Here is a 22,812-nt window from a genome sequence, read left to right as displayed (position 1 = left end):
CACCGAGGGGGACAGGACCTTTGGAGGGGCTCCACAGCGCTGCACAAAGGCAGCCCGGCTCTGCCTGCCGTGGCCCCGCCACAGGGCGCTCGCGCTGGCCGCGCCGAGCCACAAGCTGCAAGGCGCGCTGGTGAAGCCCGGGTCTTCCTTCGCTCATCTGCCTGATGCTGGGCTGGTGGCCTTCCTGTTGCCCATCCATACTAGGAGAGAGGAACTGGGGGTGACAGGCAGGGGCCGCGGGGCCACACGCAAAGATGAGGCTCTTCCCTCCACCCCAGTCGCTCCCACTCGCTGTGGCCGACGCCCGAGGAGCCCTGCGGCTCTCCATGGGCACTCCTGCCCCTCCTGGGTGCCCGGGCACCTGTGTCATGGGAGGAGGGGCGTCAGCTGCCTGTGGGAAGAGTAAGGGGCTAATCGTTTCCCTTCCACCGTCAGGAGGCACCGGACGAGCGAGACGGCCTTGAGAGCGAGTCCGGCCGACAGCAGAACGGGCACCCCGGGGAGGAGCAGCACGCCTGGCTGCCGGGCTCCGAGGAGCAGCAGAGACACCAGGAGGACTACTGGCGAGAACTTGAGGCCAAGTGCAAGCGGCAGAAGGCGGAGGCGGCTGAGAAGAGGCGCCTGGAGGAGCAGAGGCTGCAGGCGCTGGAGAGGAGGCTCTGGGAGGAGAACCGCAGGCAGGAGCTCTGGGAAGAGGAGGGCGAGGCAGCCGAAGGCCGGGCGGAGCGACTGCAGCTAGCAGTGGAGCCGGGCCAGCCGGGCCCTGCACAGCCGGAGGAGGGAGAGGGCCCAGCGGTGGGAGCCCAGAGGCAGCTGCAGGAGGAAGCCTGGCAGCTGGAGCAGCTGGGGCAGGGAGAGGAGCTGGAGACACAGAGGAGGCAGGAAGCCGACAGGCTGCAGCTGCAGGAGCAGAAGGAGCTGGAAGCCGAGAGGCGGCGGCTGCAGGAGGAGGAGGCCAAGCGGCTGGAGCAGCTGCAGCTGCAGGAGGAGCTGGAGGCACAGAGAAAGGAGGCCGAGAGACTGCAGCTGCAGGAAGAGGAAGCCAAGAGGCTGGAGCAGCTGTGGCAGGAGGAGGAGCTGGAGGCACAGAGAAAGGAGGCTGAGAGGCTGCGGCTGCAGGAGGAGGAGGCCAGGCGGCTGGAGCAGCTGAGGCAGAAGGAGGAGCTGGAGGCACAGAAAAGGCAAGAGGCCGAGAGACTGCGGCTGCAGGAGGAGGCCAGGCAGCTGGAGCAGCTGCGGCAGCAGGAGGAGCTGGAGGCACAGAGAAGGCAGGAAGCTGAGAGACTGCAGCTGCAGGAAGAGGAAACCAGGAGGCTGGAGCAGCTGAGGCAGGAGGAGGAACTGGAGGCGCAGAGGCGTCGGGAGGCTGAGAAGCAGCAGCAGCTGCAGGAGGAGGAGGCCAAGAGGCTGGAGCAGCTGAGGCAGCAGGAGGAGCTGGAGGCACAGAGAAGGCAGGAAGCCGAGAGACTGCAGCTGCAGGAGGAAGCCAGGAGGCTGGAGCAGCTGACACAGGAGGAGCAGCTGGAGGCACAGAGGCGTCGGGAGGCTGAGAAGCAGCACCTGCAGGAAGAAGCCCAAAGGCTGGAGCAGCTGAGGCAGCAGGAGGAGCCGGAGGCTGACAGGGAGCCCGGGGAAGCACCGCCGAGGCCGGAGGAGGACAGACCCCCCCAGCCAGAGGGCAGTGGGGGCCCGCCGAGCCCGCGCGGTGACTTCGGAGAGAAGCGGGAAGAACGAGAAAACCCGGAGGAGCGCACGCCGGAGGCGGAGCCCGCGAACCAGCGGCCCCGCGGGAGCCCGGATTCCAGGAGCGAGGAAGGGCGCCCTCCGCGGGCCCAGGTGCGAGAGCCGCGGGCCGCGGTGCACCTGGAGGCGGCGGCGGGGAAGGAAGAAGCTGCCGCCCCGGACAAGGGCCGCCGGGTGGAGGAGCTCCGGTGGCAGGAGGTGGACGAGCGGCAGAGCATGCCCAGGCCCTACACCTTCCAGGTGTCCTCGGGAGGCAGGCAGATTCTCTTCCCCAAAGTCAACCTGAGCCCCGTGACGCCCGCCAGGGACACCGGCCTAAGCCTCGCGCCCCAGGAGCCCAGGGCGCCCCCGGCGTCACGCGCGCTGCCCGCAGCCCTGAGCGTCCCGCACACGGCCATCCTTGTCACCGGAGCCCAGCTCTGCGGCCCGGCCGTCAACCTGAGCCAGATCAAGGACTCAGCCTGCAAGTCCCTGCTGGGCCTGTCGGAAGACAGGAAGCACGGGGACGTCGCCGCCGGGCCGCCCCGAGCCCCCGGTGACCCCCGGCAGGGCAGCGCCAAGACGCGGCCGCCCCAGGAGCGCCCGGGCAGCGGGGCGGCGCTGGCCGAGTGGGCGTCCATCCGCTCGCGCATCCTGCGCGCCTCGGAGGGAGAGGCGCGCGGCGACCGAGAGCCGGCGAGGCCCGGGGACGAGGCCCCGCGCGGGAGCCTGCGCAGGCCCGCGCCGCCCGGCGCCAAGTTCTCCATCAAGCCAGCCTGGCAGAAGTTCTCAGACGGCGGCGCCGACGGCCCCAGGCCGAGCGTGGAGGCCGAGAGCACGAGGAAGAGACCCGCGCCGGGGCCGCCGCCAGCCACCGCCGCTGCTCCCGAGCCCCGCAAGAGCCCCGAGAGGCCGGGGGCGCCGCCGGAGCCGGCCGACGCCACGGAGGGGTGCAAGTTTGCCAAAGACCTCCCGTCCTTCCTGGTCCCGAGCCCCCCTTACCCTGGGCTGAAAGCGGCGGCCCATGCAGAGGCCGCGGCCACGTGGAGCAGTGAGGCCGCGAGGGACGTCGCCAAGCCCGAGCCCGCGACGCCGGCCGGGGAGGAGAAGGCCTCGCCCTTCGGGATCAAGCTGAGAAGGACCAACTACTCCCTGCGCTTCCACTGCGACCAGCAGGCCGAGCAGAAGAAGAAGAAGCGGCGCAGCAGCACCGGAGACGGGGCCGAGGGCGCGCAGCCCGCCGCGCCGAGCCCGGGGGCGGACGCGGAGGCCCAGGGCGCGGCCCTCCAGCGCGGCCCGGCCCAGCCCCCGGAGAGGAAGCCAGCGCAGGTCGCCCGGAGGGAGGCAGCCGGCAGCCACCCTGCGCCGGAGACCCAGGCCGGGGCCCTTCCGGCCCCCGAGCAGGACAAGGCAGCCACCAGAATGCCGCTGGCACAGAAGCCGGCGCTGGCTCCCAAGCCCGCCAGCCAGACCCCGCCGCCGTCGCCCCGCTCGAAGCTGAGCAGGCCCTACCTGGTGGAGCTGCTGGCGCGCCGAGCCGGGAGGCCGGAGCCCGAGCCCAGGGCGCCTTCCCAGGTGGGCCAAGAGAGCGGTGATCACGGGCCGCCGTCGCCACCACCCCCTGAGGAAAGGAAGGGGCCGAAGAGGGAGGAGGAGGAAGAGGGGGCACCGCAGAGGAGCCCCGCGTCCCCACCTGCTCTCGCAGCTCCGCAGGAGCCGCCTTCCCAAGCGCCCGAGGCGGGGAGGAGAGGTAGGTGGAGGTGCGGGGAGGTGGGGGAGGGCACGTCTGCTGCAGTCGCTGGCCCCGGGAGCCCCCTCTCCCCACGGGACACCCACTGGGGAGTGGTGGCCGGCTCTTCCCTTTTCAGCCTGCGATCTTGGAAGTGCTACCCCGCTCTGCGTCTGCAGTGCACACCTGGTAGGGTTAGTCACGGGTAATAAGGGAGAGGTGCTGAGGTCGCATTTGAGTGGGAAAGGCAGAGAGATCTCCCGTGATGTGGTTCAGCACCCGAAGGCCAGCAGTAAAAGCCGAGGCCGGGTCACAGCCAGGAGCCAGAATTCAGTTGGGGTCTCCCATGGGGACCCCGCTACTGGGGCCCTAGTCTGCTGCCTTCTAGGGTGCCCGTTAGCAGGAAGCTGGAATTGGCAGCAGAGCTGGGTGAACCCAGGCGCTCAGATGTGGGATGCAGCCGTCCCCGTTAGCGTCAGTTGTCCCTGGTGGTAAACTCCGACGCTGTTGGAGGGAAACCAGCGGCTTGCTTTAACGAGGCTCCCAAGCAAGTGAGACTGAATACTTAGACCAGAATTCTCCTTTTCATGATAGCTTGACATGGAAACCACTTAGAAGTTTTAGAAAGAAGTGTTAGACCATGCTTGAGTGAAACACAGAAACTTGTCGAGTGCGCCCCGTGTACGAGCAGGCTGCTTGAGCGGGGAACTCCGAGACATTTTGCTTAACTGAAGATTCGGCAGAGAGACCTCCAGTTCGGTGTTTTTTGAATACGGCTGAAATACGTTGGGTTTCTCGTGTTAGATCTTTGTGGATAGGGATATTGCAATGCCCCAGGCTCACGCTCAGTACCAATTCCCTTCGTACAGTGGTGTAGATCTGAAGAGTCTGCCCTCCGTTTTTTGCTTCTTGTATTTTCTGGCCCTTTGGCTTTTTCCCTCAGCCTCAAGTGAGATACACAGTCCAGGGTGGGCGTCTGCCTGGTGGTTAGACCTGGAGAAGCCTGTGTCCGCATCAGAGGCCCTGGGCAGGGCCCAGGCTGGTTCCTCACTGCAGCTTCCTGCTTGAGTGGACCCTGGGAGGCAGCAGTGGGGACTCTGGTGGGGCCTCTGGCCACCCAAGTGGGAGACCTGCATTAAGTTCCTGGATCCTGGCTTTGTTTTTTTTTTTTTTTTTTTTTTTTAAGATTTATTTATTTATTTATTAGAAAGTCAGTTACACAGAGGAGAGGCAGAGAGAGAGGTCTTCCTTCCGTTGGTTCACTCCCCAATTGGCCGCAACTGCGCCCATCTGGAGCCAGGAGCTTCTTCTGGGTCTCCCACGTGGGTGCAGGGGCCCAAGCACTTGGGCCATCTTCTACTGCTTTCCCAGGCCACAGCAGAGAGCTGGATCGGAAGAGGAGCAGCCGGGACTCGAACTGGTGCCCATATGGGATGCCGGCGCTTCAGGCCAGGGCGTTAACCCATTGCGCCACAGCACCGGCCCCCTAGCTTTAGTTTTACCAGTGGGTAGAAGATACAGCTCTCTGTGTCTTTCAGTTTAAAAACTTAAAATAAATGCATTTTTAAAACTACATGGTCCAGTTGACTGAGAGCCCAAGAATAAGCTTCTGCACTGGCGTACATAAAGTTGCATTGGATTTCAAAAGAACAGGATTACAGTGAGCCCTTGTCAACAACTGAGGTGGTGTTTGATCCAATCCCAGAATGATTCCATCTGAAAGTGCATTATTTTTACTTAACAGAAAAAGGATGGGGGGGGCAGGTCTCAGATATAGAAAGCTGACCTTTGTAGCATGGTTACCACATGCCATGCTTTGTCTTACATGTTCTGAGACCCAGATTCCATAAGTTTCATGTCACCTGGTAAGGCATGTGCCCTTATCATCTCCACTCTCTAGATGAGAGAATGAAAGCTGGGAGAGGTTGGAGAGCTTTTTTAAGGCCACAAGGTCACACCCACCTCTACCCAACTGCAGAGCCCAACAGTTGCCCTCTGGTGCCGGGCACCTGTGGTGGTCCCCCAGGTGAGACACATGACTGCAGGAAGTCAGAAGAGCCAGGGTCAGCTTCAGCCCGGGCACTCACATCCACCAAATGAGGGCACTGAATCAAAACCACGGGTTCCCCACCATGACCTTCAGGGCTTGAGGCTCCGTCAGGGAGATGAGCACCCCTTTTTTATCTTTCGAACACTGGGGCTCAAGGGTGGGCCTTTGCCCTAGCGGTTAAGATGCTCACATCCCGCAGCAGGGACAAGTGCAGTGGCCAGCTTCTGACTCCAGCTCCCTGCGGCGCAGACCCCATGAGACACGGTGATGGCTCCAGTAACTGCATTCCTGTATTGAGTTTCTGGGTCCTGGGTTCTTCCTGACCCAGTATCAGCCACAGCAGCCGTTTGGGGAGCAAGCCAGCTGATGGGAGCTCTGTGTGCATGTGTCTCTGCCTCAAATATACAAAAATTTTAAAATTCTTCCTTGAAAGATTTTCAGTAATATTTTTAAAAATTGAGGTTTCGCATAGGATGCTGTTTCGGGGGGAAAGATTTCACTGGTAAAAATGAACTTCATTAGAGCAACGCATTTAAAACAGTGAGCCTAGTCCCTTTCTGGATGCCCTGCGGACCTGATAGATGACGACACTGAAGATTTTGGTCAGACTTTCCTTCTCACCCCGTGGGGCTACCCAGGCCTCTGCAGAGCTCAGGGCAGTATCTCACAGGCGTTTTAACACACCACACATTCTAGGGATGAGGAGCCGAGCTGGGCTGATGCCGAATTTCACGCAAAGCTGCCGTTGTCTCTCCCGACAGAGAAGCCGGTGCTGCAGAGCAGGCACTCTTTAGAGGGCCCCAGGCCGGCGGAGAAAGCTGAACCCGCGCAGCCGCTGTGGATCACGCTCGCGCTGCAGAAGCAGAAGGGGTTTCGCGAGCAGCAGGCCACCAGGGAGGAGAGGAAGCAAGCCCGCGAGGCCAAGCAGGCGGCAAAGCTCTCCAAAGAAAACGTGAGTAGCCCGTTCCGCTTCCATCTCGCCTTCCTGGGCGGGGTCTCGTCAAGAAGACAAAGTGCTGGGGAGGATGTGGAGGAAAAGGAACCCTTAGACTATAGGTGGGAACGGAACCCGGCACAGCCGTTGTGGAGAACAGGATGGAGGTTCCTCAGGAAACCAACCGCAGAACTGCCGTGTGAGCCAGCCATCCCGCCGTACACCCACGGGGCAAAGCAAGCAGTGCTGAGGCAACAGCCGCGCCCCGGCTGCCTGCAGCACGGTTCACAAAGGCCGCCAGGGAAACACGCTACGTGTCCATCCGCCGATGGGAGCATGGGACTATTCACAGAGGAGTCCTGCTCAGCCACAAAACTACGGCATCCTAGTGTCGGCTGTATCGTGGCTGGACCTAGAGGCCACCATGTTCAGGGAAATAAGCCAAGGACAGAAAGACCAGTACTGCGCGATTTCACTCATGGGGAATCTAAGAACGTTCATCTCTCAGAAGTGATGAGCAGCATGGTGGTCACCAGAGGCTGGGGACAGCAGCCAGGTGAAGGGGAGACAGGAAGGCTGACGACCGTGTGCCAAGGTACCGCTTGACAGGAGAAAGACGTTCTGGTGTTCTTGCACCGTAGAGGAGCGGGTGAGATCACGTACTTTATGGTCTACTAAAAACGGGAGAGGATGGTCAGTGTTTGCAGTGTGAAGAACTGAGAAATGCCTGAGGTCACAGATTTTCTAGGATTCAGACATTACACACAGTCAGATATTAAAACACAGGGGCTGGCGTCGTGGCAGTGGTTTAGGCCACTGAGATGCTAGTTTGACTCCCGGCTGCTCCACTTCCAATTCAGTTCCCTGCTGATGCGCTGGGGGAAGTGGCAGAAGATGGCCTTAGGCCATTGCCACCTACATGGGAGACCTGGGTGGAGTTCCAGGCTCCTGGCTTTGACTTGGCTCAGCCCCGGCCAGAGTAGCCATTTGGGGAGTGAACCAGTGGGTGGAAGAACAATCTCTGTTTCTCCTTCTAACTCTGCCTTTAATAAATCTTAAAAAAAAAAAAAAAAAAATATCCCATAAGTGTACAATTTTCATGTTAAAAACAGAAAAATATTTTGTTAACAGAATCTATTAAAATATTTTAATTATGACCAGCGCCGCAGCTCACTAGGCTAATCCTCTGCCTGTGGCGCTGGTACCCCGGGTTCTAGTCCCGGTTGCTCCTCTTCCAGTCCAGCTCTCTGCTGTGGCCCAGGAAGGCAGTGGAGGATGGCCCAAGTGCTTGGGCCCTGCACCTGCATGGGAGACCAGGAGGAAGCACCTGGCTCCTGGCTTCAGATTGGCGCAGTGTACCAGCTGTAGCAGCCATTTGGGGGGTAAACCAACAGAAGACCTTTCTCTCCCACTGTCTAATTCTGCATGTCAAAAAAAATCTTAATTACAACTTTTAAAAAGCTCAGGGATGAAGAATACTGCCATCCCTTGTTACCTGCTGGGGATTGGTCTAAGACCCTCAGGTCACAGGCGTGCTACCTGCATGCTGTGCCCACCCCCTATAACCTTTAATCCTCTCTAGGTTCCTTAGTATAATGCTATGTAAACAGTTGTTGATTGTATTATTTAGGGAATACTGACAAGAACAAAATGTATGTTTAGTGCAGTATTTTCAACCTGCAGCTGACAAGTTTGAGCGTGCAGAGTTGGCAGAGACAGAGGTGGAGTGGACTTAGGGCAGAGCAGTAGGTGAGCATCCCCGTGTAGGGAGCAGTCCTGGCAGGAAACCGGACTTGGGTCCCTTACCTGATGTGGCAGAATCCACACAGCCCCGATAGTGGGGTGTGCACGCGCCACAGTTCCACAAGAAACGCGAAGCTCCCTGAGCTGTGGGTTAAGGGGAATCAGCGCCCCCACGTGGTGGGGGCCGGGGTGAGCACGCACTTCTCACGCTGCAGTCCAGCTCCCCCTTGGCGCGTGTCCTATGGTGCAAGCACGCTGTCCCTGTCTCTGCCCGCCCAGGTCAGTGGCAGCCCGCAGCCTGGAAGCAGCGGCGTCAGCAGAGCGGGCTCCCTGCACATGTCCACCACTCCCCCAGATGAGAACAAGCCCGAGACGGCTGTGTCCAGGCTGGAGCGCAGAGAGCAGCTGAAAAAGGCCAGCACACTCCCCACGTCTGTGACAGGTAGGAGCAGGCCTGCTGGGCCTCCCCTGCAGCCACGGGTTTCTCCCCTGACCCCCAGCACAGCCCCGCACACAAGGCCCAGGGCCAGCTGTCTACCACCACTCACCACTGCAGTACACGCTGGTAAGTGCTTAACTGCTCTGCAGGGAGCAGGGAGACCCCTGATGTCGGGCATTAGCCAGCTTACGAGGAAATCGCCCAGCCTGGCCTGCGGGCAGCTGCTCAGGTGACGTAGGCGCCAGCTGGCAGCATTCCAGGGGACGCTGGACGAGGCAGTGGCCGCCACGTGCCCCTTGCTGCCTGGCATCCCACGGTTAGGCTGATTGCTTCCTGCAGCAAGGTGGAGCCATCCCACAACCTCCCAGCAGTGGGGAGCCGTTTCTCTGCCGAGGGCCATCTGGGTATTTATAACCCAAGCCCTACAGAGTTATCCACTTAAAAATTAGGCCCTGCAGGAAGAGACGTCCCAGTAAGCTTGGGAGAAAGGCTGAAGCGCAGGTCAGGCTCAACGGGGGCTGCACTGTGCTAGGCTCAAAGCCCAGGCTCCAGGAAGGGTGGCACACAGCCTGCACTGAAGGTGGGCCCGTGGGCCCTTTTCTCTCGGATGACAAAGTTAAGGTAATTGTGTGGACTGGTGTTTCTGATAGCGCTGCCTGGAGCTCTGCCCGAGGCTGGCAATGAGCCTTGCTTCTGCGTCACGGTGCAAATGTCCTGTGCTTTCAAACAGCAAGTTTCCGATCACCCATGACTCTCCAGAGTGTTCTAGAACAATGACAGTGACAATTTTTACAGACACATAGGCAGGGTGTTCAAAATGTTCACAGAAAATGTCTTATTCAAAAGCCATGCATGGATTTCAAAGGTTTTTGCACAAAAAAATCAGCAAGTTTTAAACTGGGAGGCAGAGACACACATGCTGAGAGGGCTGCCGTCCACTGCTTCACTCTTCAGTGGCCCACAACCACCCCAGGCCTTAGCTGGGAGCCAGGAATCCAACCCACGTCTCCCCTGCGGCAGGGGCCAACCACTCACCCACTGGAGCGGCACCGCTGCCTCCCAGGGTCTGCATTAGCAGGAAGCTGGAGTCGGGGCTCGAGCTGGGAATCAAATGTGAGCACTGCGATACGGGACGGGAGCTGCTTCAGCACTGGGCTGAACGCCCACCCGAAGCTCACCTCTGAATTCCATGGTTCTGGGGACCTTGAGGAGCCGGTATCTTTCAAAGTTATTTTGTTGAGACGTAAAATGATCCAAAAATTTACAACTCAGTCCCTCCTACAGATTCCCGGGAGGAAAGACAAATGTGAACAAGCCCCCTCCGGCTTCCCCAGGTAGCAGCGGTCCTCCAGGGGCATCCAGCCCACGTGCTAGGGTGTCTCTACCTCGACTTCCTGCTCCCTGGGCCCATAAGCAACCTCAGGGCACAAGACAGATTCACTGCTGAAAAGCCGACAGCCAGAATGCTCCGAAGGGGTCACCCCTTTCTGTTGCTACAGGGTTAACGCCACTCCCAGGGCTCCTGCCTTTAGTTCAGAAGTATTTGCTTTTCTGGCCCCTGGGTTCTTAAGGTTCTGGAAGCCGCAGGAAAGACGGTGACGGGCTGCAGGGGAACTAGCAGAGGTGACGGCGCGAGGGCCGCCCGGGTCTCGGACTCGGGGGTGGAGGCCCCCAGGGCTGCCTTGTGTGGCGGCAGCTTTTTAACCTCACCGGCTTGACCCAAACTGCTGGCTTCGTGGGACTGGCTGGGTGACCAGAGCCGCAAAGCTGACCCTCAGTTCTTAGCGTGCAGCCTCAGCCTTTGGAACCGGAAGTTGGGCTGGGGGCGGGCACGTGGTGGGTGCAGCGCTGAGGTCCCTGCATAGCGCCCCCCCCCCCATTCCCCATCGCAGTACCTGGGTTCCGGCCTCCTGCCGACACAGACCCCGGGAGGCAGCAGGTGGCGGCCAAGGGACTGGGTCCCTGCCCCCCACGCGCGAGACTTGGGTCGAGTTCCCGGCTGGGACTGGTGCAGTCATCGGGGAGTGAACCAGTAGGCGGGAAGAGCTCCGCTTTCCTAATAAAGCCTTCTAGAAATTTTGAGATGGGAGTCGATGCACCGTGGTTGGGGTCAGTTTGTCGGATGTCAAATGCGGACCAGTCTGACCACCCCCTTCTGGGAAGCGGGGTTGGGGGGCGGGAAGGGAGGCCGAGGGGGTGCGGGGCAGGGGTGCACGTCGGCCCGAGGAACAAGTTCCAGAGCTCGGGGTCTACCGCTCGATGCACCACCGTGAGTAGATTTTAAACGTGCTCACCCAGAAGCGATCACTTCGTGAGGTAACGCGCGGTTGCTGCTCCTCTATGGAGGGATCACCGCAGGGCGCGCCGCGCTGCATTGTGGGCGCTCGCGCTGCATTGTGGGCGCTCGCGCTGCATTGTGGGCGCTCGCGCTGCATTGTGGGCGCTCGCGCTGCATTGTGGGCGCTCGCGCTGCATTGTGGGCGCTCGCGCTTGCGCAGACGGCAGCGCGCCTGGCGCGGGACTCCCGTCCTGTACGTGGCCTGTCGCTGACTGAATTTCATTCTTCTAAAATGCGGTTCTGACTCGTCCTTTCTCCTTTTCCTTGAATGAACCCAGTGGAGATCTCCGACGCGGCTCCCCCCACACCGCTGGTGAAGGAAGTCACCAAGAGGTTCTCCACCCCTGACGCCACGCCCGCGTCCACGGAGCCGGCCTGGCTGGCCTTGGCCAAGAGGAAAGCCAAGGCCTGGAGCGACTGTCCCCAGATCATCAAGTAAAGCGGGACTCGGCCCCCCGCCGCCCGCCGCGGCTCCGCTCGCGCCCTTTTTATTTATTTTCCCTAGGAGCTGAAGAAACCGGGCTGGGAACTGCAGCATGTGTTAGGGGCTCTAGAGTCACGTTTAGAGACGGAACCGGCGGTGGTCACTCGACGAATGTTTGCACAAGCCGAGGGCCTGGTGCCTTGAGCCCCTCCTGGGTGGCAAGAGAAGAGTCCGTCCGGGGGCTCCCCCCACGCCACGCACAACGCTTCCGTTGCCAACCTTCGCCACGGTCCGATGCTCCGCCCCGAGTCCTTGTCCCCCACTTCGCCGGCCCTGGGCTCGGGGTGCCGCCCCGTGTGTAGACACGGGAAGGCCCGTGCTCTTGGAGGCAGGGGCTGGGACTCGAGGACCGGCCTGCCCGGCGCCGTGCCCCCGTCCCCCTCGCGGCCGCTCTCCCCACGCGGAGCCGCAGCCCTTCGCACCCTCCTCGAGGGCTCCCGCAGCCTCTGACCCGCGGCTCCCAGGAAGGCGCACTGAGGGTGGCTGCAAGCTCTCGGCCCCTCTCCGGGAACCCACGCCTAAGGTGGGAGGCCCGTCCCAGCCCCTTGGTCCGGTCCTGCGAGGGTGGGCCCGGATCCCCACGGCGAGGGCTGGTGCGAGCCGCGTGTCAGACTGCAGGGCGGGGAGGGGGCGCAGTCACCCAAAGCCGGAAACTTGCTGGAACCGCCCTGCAAACCAGCCATGGTCACGGCCAGGACCAGCCACTGGCTTCACGGTCTCCGAAGATCCCAGCCACAAGGAGCCCTGGAGCTAAGGACTTGAGCGGAAGCTTTGTCTGGACTGTCGTTCGTGCGCAGGATCCAGGGGCAGCAGCAGTTATAACTTAGCGCATTCACCCGGCTACCTTTAAGAACATCGGAGTTGTAAGTGGCCTTGCTGTCATCACACACGAGCACACCAAGGGACCTGGCAGGTTAAAAGCCACACGCGGGTACTGTCCCGGGTTTGCTTTACTGGACACAGAGCCCAGCGGCGCCCTCCTCCCCGCCACTGCTGGCGCTGTGTAGTGCACGGGGTTGGCCGCCTCCGCTTCTTAGATCCTTGCTCCAGTCAGGTGCGTATCCTGTGCCCGGTGCCGAGGGAATGGCGTCCTTTCTCCTCCACAGGAACCCCTCGGCTAGTATCCATTACTGCTCGCTCTGTGCGGCGAGCGTGCCGCCTTCCATCACTTACCTCACAGGACGCAGCAGGGCCCCACGTGGGAAGCGCGTTCATCCTAGCAGCAGCTGCCCCGTGCTGTCTGTTGGACAGCTGCGCTCTGCACGCGGGGCGGAGGGCGCAGCCCCTGGCCCTGCAGACTGTTAGCCAGCTTTGGTCTTCCCTTCGCTGCAGTGGGAAGCACTTCCTGCTGTGCTGCAGTGCCCGCAGCGGAGTCCATTTCTCTTGTGTTGGCATTCGGAACTCCAGGAGTCCCTCCCCATTTCGCTGAGTGGGACTCTCCGCGCAGAGCCCCACGCACAGTGCTCTGTGGCTCATCACTCCATCCTGTCTGCCCTGGACAGTGTCACTGTGACAGCGGGGAGAGGCGAGGAAGGAGTCGGCTCTGTGCTGCCTCAGGCCACGCGGAGCCCGGACAGTGAGGAGCTAGGAGGGTATCCAAGTTCGTGGAGAGCAGAACTGAGGACTTTTTATTTCTGGTGCAAGATATTTTGAAACCCATGCATGCAAGAGATCTTCAAGAGGTTCGTGGAAAATGTGTATTATGAAAAACTGCATGGATTTCAATATTTTTTGCACCAAAACATCTTTCAGTTCCACTTTCCATGACGTTCTGAGGTGCCCCTGTACCTCAGTTCCTAATTTCCCGTCTTTAACAGACAGACTGAGGGGAAGGGCAGGGACAGGACTTCCACCAACTTCTGAAGCGTACATGTTTACCATTTCATTTCAAATTCACCCCAAATTTGCACTAGATACCAATGAAGTGTTATTTTTCTTTTGTCATGTTGCAGCCTTTTCTGAACAACAAACTATGGGGAAATTCTACAAAAACATGAAGTTTTGTTTTTAATGAATAAATTGCTATGTTAAATACACAAGTTTTTTTTTTTTTTTTAATTTTAAACATACACTTCTCCTGGCAAGGTTAGATGATCAACCTCTGTTCATAGACTTACAATAAAACTAAAGTTTTGTTTACTTTTTTAAGTGCAATTGTTTCTTATACAAGCGTTATTACTCCTAAATTACCTGCAAATATAGTCAGTATTCAGTGTCTCGTGACATTTAGTTATTTTAAAGCAGAAACAGTAGCTACAAGTGTCTTGCAATATTTTTACCTACAATAAAATTAAGTAGAAATTTAAATACCTTAGTGTGATTTTAATATTAATGAGATTTGGGTTGTATAAAGTTTTAATGTAAAATGTCCATTATTGAAGGGAAAAGATCTTTCAATAAAAAATATCAACTAGATCTTTGGTGCTGGTGGAATTTTTTGTTTGTTAATTTTGATAATCTATAAGCACTTAGTATGTTTGCATAGCTTTTGATGAACAAAACTTCAAGGAGTTCTAAATGGTATGACATTTTTTTCATGAAGTATTTTGGAGAAAAACCGTGAACAGGTGTAAGTTTAGTCCTAAATCAGAACTGAATGGTGTAGGTCTCAGACAGAGGATCCTGCCACTTGTTGACAGTGTGGTCATGGACCAGTGTCCTGGCCTCAGCCCACAGCCTGATCAGGGCGAAGTGAGGCTGCAAAAAAAAAAAAGCTACAGTAATGAGGGCAGGCATTTGCGTGGCAGTCAAGGCGCCACCTGAAATGGCTGCATTCAGTACTCACTTCCAGCTCCTTGGGGACTCAGCCCTGGGAGGCAGCAGCGATGGCTCAAATGACTGGGTTGCTGCCAGCCACATGGGATACCTGGATTGAGTTTCTGGCTCCTGTGTCTGCCTGGCCCAGTCTCCGCCATTGCAGAATTCTGGGGAGTGAACCTGTGGATAGGAGAGCTCTCTATGTATCAATCTGTCTCGCTTTCTCTGCCTCTCAAGTAAATATTTTAAAAAGTGCAATAACCAGGAGAAATACTACATAATGATTTTTTTTTTTATAAATGGAAAAGATTCCATGATGGATAAAAATAAGGGCAAGGTCAGCATTACCGACTTCTCCTTTTGCCTCAGGCTCCAGCGTGGCTCAGCAGGGCGCCCTCCTCCCAGGCCAGCTCAGTAGGATGACAACAGCTCCAAGTGACCAGTATGGACAGGAAAGCCTGGGAAGCACTGATCTAAAAGGTGGTAGAAGATAGGACCTTCTTTTGGTCACCCAGAACCTAGATCTCCCTTCTCTGGGGAACTGTCCAACACATGGGTCTCAGAAGGCTGCCCACCCAACCTCCCACCACACATGAAACATCCAACACGTGCTTTCCTATCCTCCTTGGTGGCCATGGAACAGACAACAGGGAGAAGCTGAACAACGATGGGGGACTAGACAGATGGTGTGGACGCCGGTGGTAGGGAGCAGCATCTTGGTTAAAGGTGTCAGCCAGGCGTCAGGCCTTCCACGGAATGCTGGCTCCTCCTCAGCTGGGTGAAGAATTGCGAAGAGGCCAGAGCTAAATAGCCAGACAGGGAGTGCCACGTAGCAAGCTGAAACTGTAGTGTGTGTGTACTTTGATCTACATCGGCGCCTGTTGTTTACCTGAAAATCCTGTATAAGGAACCTGGTTAGATAATAGGTCCCACTTGAAATACCTTTTGCCCTGAAATCTCAGGATAAGTGAGTAGATGGAGCATTGCTTCGTGGACCGCATTTTAACCCACCAGATGCAGTCTGAGTCCTTCCCCACAGGTGTCTTTAAAACACACACAGGGGCCAGTGTTGTGGGTGTGGTGAGTAAAGCCTCTGTGATGCCGGCAGCCCGCGTGCCTGCTGGTTCGAGTCCTGGCTGCTCCACTTCCACCCAGCTCCCTGCTAATGTGCCTGGGAAAACGGAAGATGGCTCAAGTGCTTGGGCCCTGCACCCGCATGGGAGACCAGGAGGAAGCACCTGGCTCCTGGCTTCAGATCAGCACAGCGCGCTGGCTGTAACAACCATTTGGGGGATGAACCAACGGAAGGAAGACCTTTCTCTAACTCTGCCTGTCAAAAAAAAAAAACCTACCACCACCAACAAAACCCACATACATAAACTTGTTCTAATGTGAGTTCTCTAGAGAAACATAACCAACGGACTACACAGGTTAAGTATCCCTCAGCCAAAATACTTAAACCACAGTGTTCCAGATTTTGAAAGTTGTTTTTTGGAATATTTGCATAAAGATTTTTTAAGTAATTCTTTGACTTGGTTTGAAAGACCAAAGCCAGTGCTGTGGCATAGCAGTGCCAACATCCCATTTGGGCACAGATTCGACCTCGGCGGCTCCTCTTCCAATCCAGCCCTCTGCTATGGCCTTGGAAAGCAACAGAAGATGGCCCATGTCCTTGGGCCCCTACACTGGTGTGGGAGACCTGGAGGAAGATCCTGGCTCCTGGCTTCGGATCAGCTCAGCCAATTGGGGAGTGAACCAATGGATGGAAGACACCTACCCCCCCCCCCTCCTCTCTCTGTGTAACATTGACTTTCAAATAAATAAATAAAATAAATCTTAAAAAAAAAAAAAAGGCCAGGAGCTGGGATCTCAGTCTGGGTCTCCCACCTGTGTGGCAGGGAACCACGCCCTTGAACCATCACCTGCTGCTTGCTAGGGTGCACACTGGCAAGAAGGTGGAATCTGGAGTAGGGCTGGGACTCAAGCCTAGACACTAAAAAAAATTTAAGGGCAGAGTCAGAAGTAGAGACACAAGTCTTCTAGCCACTGGTTCACACCCCCAAGTGACTGCAACGGCCAGGGCTGGGCCAATCTAAAGCCAGGAGCCTGGAACTCCACCCGAGTCTCCCACGTGGGTGGCAGGGGCCCAAGCACTTGGGCCATCTTCCACTGCTTTCCCAGGCCATGAGCAGGGAGCTGGATGGGACGTGGAGCAGCCAGGACTCGAACCGGCGCCCATATGGGATCTTGCTGTGTAACACCGGCCCAGAACTGGAACTTTCAGAGCATTTCCAACTTTGGATTTTTGGATTAGGGATGCCTCAACCTGTATGTATACAAGTACACAAAGAGGGCTGGTGCCACAGCTCACTAGGCTAATTCTCTGCCTGCAGTGCTGGTACTCCGGGTTCTAGTCCCGGCTGGGGCGACGGATTCTGTCCCGGTTGCTCCTCTTCCAGTCCAGCTCTCTGCTGTGGCCCAGGAAGGCAGTGGAGGATGGCCCAAGTGCTTGGACCCTGCACCCTCATGGGAGACCAGGAGGAAGCACCTGGCTTCGGATCGGTGCGGCGCTGGCCATGGCGGCCATTTGAGGGGTGAATGAACAGAAGGAAGACCTTTCTCTCCGTCTCACTGCCTGTCAAAAAAAAAGTGCATTAAGAGATTTACACATATGAAATCTGTGGCCTAATGTATTCCAGAGAATCTTTTACAATAGGACACGCAGACGTGAAAACCAAGAGCTCTGCTGTTCCAGGGCAGGAGACATGGATGTCCCAGCAAAAGGGCGAAGTCACCGCTCCTCTTTTTGTCCTATTTCGGATCCTCATCAGATTGGATGCTGGATTTCTTGATTCAGTCTACTGAATGAAAATTCCTCCCAGAAACACCTTCACAGACATGCCGGAAATGTTTTACCACCCATCCGAGCATCCTTTACAGCCTGGCCAAGTTGACACCTAAAATCAACCATCAGATTACTTACAGTGATGCTGTGTTGTTGTAATGCAAACTCCAACTCTTTCTGTAAGCTCTGGTTGCTCCATGCATGGGAAGTAAAATATGGCTGTTCTTCAATAAAGTGTAGTAGACAAGTTTCTTAACCAAAATAAATTATTTAATAAGGCTACTCCCACGCTCTAGAATGGCAAAAAGGTTTTCAGACATCTCACAGGTATGAACTAGTAGGGACTGTGCTCCGTTATCTGTGACTGGCACCCCGTAAGTCCAGACAGTACACGTAATCGTTTCTGCACCCAATGACGAGCATCGACTCCCAGACCACAGGCGAGGAGAAGACTTCTCCGGGAAGTTCATACACATCCTGCAACTGCCCACTCGCAGAGTCCAGGATCCACAGCTTCCCGTCAGTAGACGCTGCCGCCAGCAACGCTGCACTGCTGCGACTGTGACGACGGAAAGCAAACGGTGTCGCGTACACCCTCGCGGTGGTTTCAAATTTCCATCGGAGGTCACCTCTCGTACTGCAGCAGTAGACACAACCGTCATGGGAACCAAAAAATACTTCTTGCTCTGAGGCTGAGGTGCACGGCGACGAGAAGATCGGGCCACTGGCAGAGAACTGCCAAACCTAGAAGGGAACATGAAAGCAAGAACTCGTCTCATCCAGTTCCAACAGTTCTCCCACAGGTTAAGGCTTTATGAAGGCTCTTAACACAGATCTACCAGATGCGGGCTGTCTGAATGGTAGCTTCACATGGAGTAGACCCTCGCTCTCTGGAGGGGGCCAGTGCTGTGGCGTAGCGGGTGAAGCTGCCGCCTGCAGCGCCAGCATCCCATATGGACACCGGCTTGTGTCCCAGCTGCTCCACTTCTGATCCAGCTCTCTGCTGTGGCCTGGAAAAGCAGAAGATGGCCCAAGACCTTGGGCCCCTGCACCAGTGTGGGAGACCAGGAGGAAGCCCCTGGCTTTGGATCAGCGTAGCTCCGGCCATTGCAGCCATCTGGGGAGCGAACCAGGGGATGGATGACCTCTTTCTGCCTCTGCCTCTCGGTAACTCTGCCTTTCAAATAAATAAATCCTTAAGAAGCAGTGGTGTTGTTACGCAACTCACCACTATGCTTATTACTATCATGAAGGAAAATTAATTCTAAACCCAAAGAGTTATTAACAAGTTCAGAGACAGAGTCCAAAGATAAAACTGCACTGAGTTTGCAATCTGTCTTCTTAAAAACTATTATTCTATTCTCCAAATGGGAGAAGGAAGTAACTGAGCCAAAAGGGAAAGTTTGGAAAGTATAATCTAAATTATAACCTTAAAAAGCTGCAAGTTGTAGGTCTGCCTTGTGGATATACACACTATTTCTTACTTCACAGCTATTCCAGACAAACTTGGTGTAGACATACATTTAATAAGATCCTGTTTGAAACGTAAAGAGCAGTGAGCATGGTCATAAAATAGAATTTATAACATCAAATTCTCCCTGAGTTGTTCAAAATCACTTTTTTATGACTCACCCAAAAAATAGAGAATTAGGATTTGCCTCCTCTTACTTCTCCAATACCTAAAGGGTAGGATACATTCCATCTGCTTCATAAGTAAAAACACTCAGCATGATCACACACTTCACTGCAGGACAGGCATTTGGTGTAGCAGCCAAGGCTCTGCTCACGTGTCCTGTGTGGGAGGTGTCCGAGTTTGAGTCCCGACTACAACGTGGGAGGTAGCAGGTAAGGGCTCGAGGACTTGGGTCCCTGCCACCCACATAGAGTCAAGCTGGCCCAACCTTGGCTTGCCACAGGAGTTTGGGCAGTGAAATCAGCAGATAGAAGATCTGTTTCTCTTTCAAGTAAAGTTAAAAAAAAAAAAAACAACTTTTTAGCCAGGAGGCAGGCACTGTGGTACAGCAGGACAAGCGGACTCCTAGCCCAGGCCTTAGGACCCTGCCACCCACGGGGAAGACCCGCGTGGAGTTCTTGGCTCCCGGCTTCAGCCTGGCCCTGCCCTGGCTACTGCAGGCATTTAGGAAATGAACAGCAGAAGACCGATATCCCCATCTCGTGCTGTGTGTGTCTTTCAAATAATAACTTTGAAAAGTCAGCCAGCATCTTTAAAGGATTTCATCAAAGTAATTGTCCGAACAAAAGCAGCTGTGAGCACTTGCAGGCGGGCGCTCAATGAGAAGAGTCCAGAGCCCCGCTAGCCATCAGTGGGCCGACTTCTGGGGCAGCAGGGGACTCCCAGGTGCACAAAGTAATCCAAGTCACACACACACAGAAGCTGAGCCTAAATGACAGTCCACGATAGGTATTTAAGAAGGGGAGCTCAAGTTCCCAACGAGATGTGACACGTGCAGCCGCCAGGGAGCCCCCACTGGCCGTGGAGCAGGGGCACGGGCCGGGCCCTGCACGCAATAAAGCTGCGGCTGCACCAGAGATTCTGGTTTTCTTTGATGAGCAGGGGTTTCTTTAAACTTTTGTACCCTTACTAGAGCCTAAAACTGCCTAAAACCTGGTAAGTGCTAAACCTGGGGGACATGTCCAAAGCAGCCCAACAGCGTTCGAGTCGCAGGCCTTCCAGCCTGCCATCCATCCCCTCCTTCAGAACGGAAGCTCGCGGCTGGAGCAGGCGCTTGGCAGCGACTGGAGCACGATGCCGGAGTCGCCGCCACTGCGCCCTCAGCCGCCTTTACCTGCTCGCCGGCGTGGGTGAAGCAGAGCAGACGCCCGTCCACACAGCCAATGCAGACGTACTGCAGGCAGCAGCGGGGAGAAGAGAAGAGAGGTTTTCCGCAGCAGCGCTTCCAGAGTGTGTTCCCAGTGGCCTGCTGAGACAAAAGGCCACCACGGCACTTAGCACTGCGCTCTTCAATCCCCTTTATAGGGCGTACTCCCGAGTCTCCCAGAGGCAGAGCTGAAACGTCAGAGAACGCCACAGTGGTGTACCGACAGGGCCAGCGAGGACGGTGCCTGGACACAGGCCACAGGACTCAGTGCCTTCTAGCAGAGCCAGGAACTAACTGGCAATAAAACCAGCCAGGACCTATCCTCAGGGTAGACACCGAGTTCTTAGACAAATTTCTGCCCCAAAATTTAAATGATAGAACACACAGCCAGGGAAATATTTTTCTCATTCTTTCTAAACCTCACATCAATTTAAGATTTTATTTATTTATTTGAGAGGTAAAGTTACAGACAGTGAGAGGGAGAAAGAGAAAGGTCTTCCGTCCATTGGTTCACTCCCCAAATGGCCGCAATGGCTGGAGCCGCACCTATCTGAGGCCAGGAGCCAGGTCTCCCATGTGGTTACAGGAACCCAAGGACCCGGGCCATCTTCTGCTTTCCCAGGCCACAGCACAGAGCTGGACTGGAAGTGGAGCAGCCAGGACTTGAACTGGTGCCCACATGGGATCAGCGCTACAGGTGGCGGCTTTACCTGCTACACCACAGCACCGGCCCCATGTCAATCATTTTAATGAATTTTGGGCTGGCATTGTGGTATTCACACCACCATCCCACATGGGTGCCAGTTTGTGTCCTGCCTGCTGCACTTTCAATCCAGCTTCTTGCCAATGGCCTGGGAAAGCAGCAAAAAGATGGCCTAAGTGTTTGGGCCCCTGCACCCATGTGAGAGACCTAAAGGAAGCTCCTGGCTTTGGCCTGGCCCAGCCCTGGCCATTGCAGCTATTTGGGGTGTGAACCAGCTGATGGAAGCTCTCTGGAATTTTGAATTTCAAATAAGCAAATTTTTTAAAAAAAGATTTGTGGTTCAGGGATATGTGGATTATAAAAATTACTCAAACCTTCAGAATTCAAAACAAAAATATTAAAGGCAATAAAATCAGTAGGTATCATTTTATACCTACAGGATTTACAGCCAACAAGTGTCCTCCCAGTGTAGCAAAATACACATGATGTGGCAGCAGGCTCAAGCAGGGAGAGGAAAAGACGGCGCCTCCACAATTCAACTTCCAGACACACTTCCTCTTCTGCAAACAGGAAAAGCAAGTTAGGTTTTTGCTGGTAGTTAATTAACCCATTTATCCTATCCTTCCCTGAGTTAGATCTATTTGGTTAATGCAAATTTTTATCTTTAGTGTAAAATGCACACCTGTTGCGCAGAGTTGGGTTAGAATATGATAAAGGAGGTTGGTCCAGTGGCGTAGAAGGTTAAGCCTCTGCCTGCAGCAGCGGCATTTCATATGGGCACCTATTTGAGACCCGACTGCTCCACTTCCGATCCAGCTCCCTACTAGTCTGCCCGGGAAAGAAGTGGAAGATGGCTCAAGTGCTCGGGCCTGTGCCACCCACATGGGAGACCCCTCTGAAACTCCTGGCTTCAGCCTGGTCCAGTCCCAGCTGTTGGGGCCACCTGGGGAGTTAACCAGTAGATGGAGGATCTGTGTCTCCCTCTCTAACTCTGCCTTTCAAATAAAAAAAAAAAAAAATCTTAAAGAAAAATGGAGGACAGCCACTGTGAACATGTTAGCATCTCTCTTAATCCTGTTGGCATGTCTGTGTGCATGTATGTATTTATACACACAGTTTAACAGGGTGCAGCTCATTCTAAACATACAATCATGTATCATGGATTGCTTGTTTTCTAAAACTACTTAATCTTATTGCAGAATATCCCATTATGAATATAAAACATGGCCTCCACTTCATCACAGAACATGACATGGAGCACATCTGTTGGTATTACAGATGACTTACAAGTAGACACCTTGGTGTACGTATTGTCCACAGGTCTGATAATCTTACCAGGCTAGGTTCCTAGAAAGCGTGTCACTGGATCAAAGGACAGGAAATTGTTTATGGCCGAACCGTTCTCCCTGGTGGCCTCAGCAGTTACCACCCGCCAGTACTCTCATCAGCACTTCTGCTACGGTGCAGGATATTCTCTAATCAATGCCACTGTTTCTGTCAGATCTTAGTTTGCAGTCCTTTGACTTTTAAAAGGTATGAAACATTTATATGCATTTACCACCTATTTCTCTCCGGGATCCTGTGTGTTCATTTCCCCTATTTTTCTAAGTCTTTATATTTTTATTATTAATTTGAATTTTGCTCTTTATTTTCATTTATACATAAAAATGAGATTTGATTCTTTCAACTTTCAAAATTTTTCCAATTTTTATGTTTTTTAAAAACTTAGGTAATAAAGCCTTAAAATATCTCATTAATATCTCCTGATTTATTTTTTTCTATTGTCAGCACAGTTCTAAGCTCTTTACATTTCAGGGTTGAGTAGCAAATTTACCGTGGTAACTTTGGAAAGGAAGTTGAAAATGTCTTAAGCTTTTAAGAATTAACCCTTTATTCTCTCCAACACACAATGCTAAACTCGGGAATAGTCAACGCCTGCTCCGAGTCTCCATGGCACCTGCCAGGGTCCCTCTCTTCTGCGCTCACGATGTGAGGCTGACGAGGTGAGTTCTTACGTAAATATCTACAGCATACGCATGCTGGTCATGTGAGCCAATGTAGAGGAGTCCTGTGGACGGATCCACGGCTGCAGAGCTTTTGACAGCATCCCCAGTAGCAAACGTCCAGTATTTTTCTCCACTATTACTTTCCAGAACATAAACCAACCCGTTGTAACAGCCTGGAAGGGAAAAAACATGGGAGAGAAGACTTGGGAATCCCACTGGCAA

The 22,812-nt window shown here is 55.1% G+C and overlaps 2 protein-coding genes and 1 long non-coding RNA gene across 55 annotated transcripts in view; 1 reads left to right on the top strand and 2 right to left on the bottom strand.

The window, feature by feature from the left end:
• CRACD (capping protein inhibiting regulator of actin dynamics) overlaps nt 1-13,854 on the top strand; it is a 43,363-nt gene extending 29,509 nt beyond the window's left edge. For 5 of the 6 annotated variants that reach the window (XM_089302729.1, XM_051820253.3, XM_089302726.1 and 2 more), the window contains 4 exons: nt 436-3,472; nt 6,263-6,453; nt 8,458-8,620; nt 11,234-13,854. In XM_089302729.1, coding sequence (XP_089158855.1) covers nt 436-3,472; nt 6,263-6,453; nt 8,458-8,620; nt 11,234-11,394 — 3,552 coding nt within the window. In that variant the 3' untranslated portion in view covers nt 11,395-13,854. The remainder of the gene's footprint in view (nt 1-435; nt 3,473-6,262; nt 6,454-8,457; nt 8,621-11,233) is intronic. The other variant, XM_089302730.1, reaches the window with a different exon arrangement.
• Nucleotides 6,516-11,226, bottom strand: LOC149125178 (uncharacterized). The gene is made up of 2 exons (XR_016212187.1): nt 10,912-11,226; nt 6,516-7,109 (listed from the first exon to the last, which is right to left on the bottom strand). It is a non-coding gene; the product is annotated as an uncharacterized LOC149125178 (long non-coding RNA).
• Nucleotides 13,855-17,289: 3,435 nt separating the features above from the next.
• Nucleotides 17,290-22,812, bottom strand: part of AASDH (aminoadipate-semialdehyde dehydrogenase) — a 41,289-nt gene continuing 35,766 nt past the window's right edge. For 27 of the 48 annotated variants that reach the window (XM_089302737.1, XM_089302734.1, XM_089302733.1 and 24 more), the window contains 4 exons: nt 22,600-22,763; nt 21,022-21,144; nt 19,849-19,983; nt 17,290-17,785 (listed from right to left, as the gene is read on the bottom strand). In XM_089302737.1, coding sequence (XP_089158863.1) covers nt 17,396-17,785; nt 19,849-19,983; nt 21,022-21,144; nt 22,600-22,763 — 812 coding nt within the window. In that variant the 3' untranslated portion in view covers nt 17,290-17,395. Of the gene's footprint in view, nt 17,786-17,880; nt 18,052-18,470; nt 18,576-19,848; nt 19,984-21,021; nt 21,145-22,599; nt 22,764-22,812 lie in introns of all 48 variants that reach the window. The other 21 variants (XM_089302745.1, XM_089302744.1, XM_070048081.2 and 18 more) reach the window with 5 other exon arrangements.

This window comes from Oryctolagus cuniculus, chromosome 8, assembly GCF_051225735.1.
Source record: "Oryctolagus cuniculus isolate XC-2025 breed Fujian yellow rabbit chromosome 8, ASM5122573v1, whole genome shotgun sequence".
In the NCBI taxonomy this organism is placed as follows: domain Eukaryota; kingdom Metazoa; phylum Chordata; class Mammalia; order Lagomorpha; family Leporidae; genus Oryctolagus; species Oryctolagus cuniculus.
Note: the sequence above shows the minus strand (reverse complement) of the source record. Positions and strands in the feature narration are given on the sequence as shown.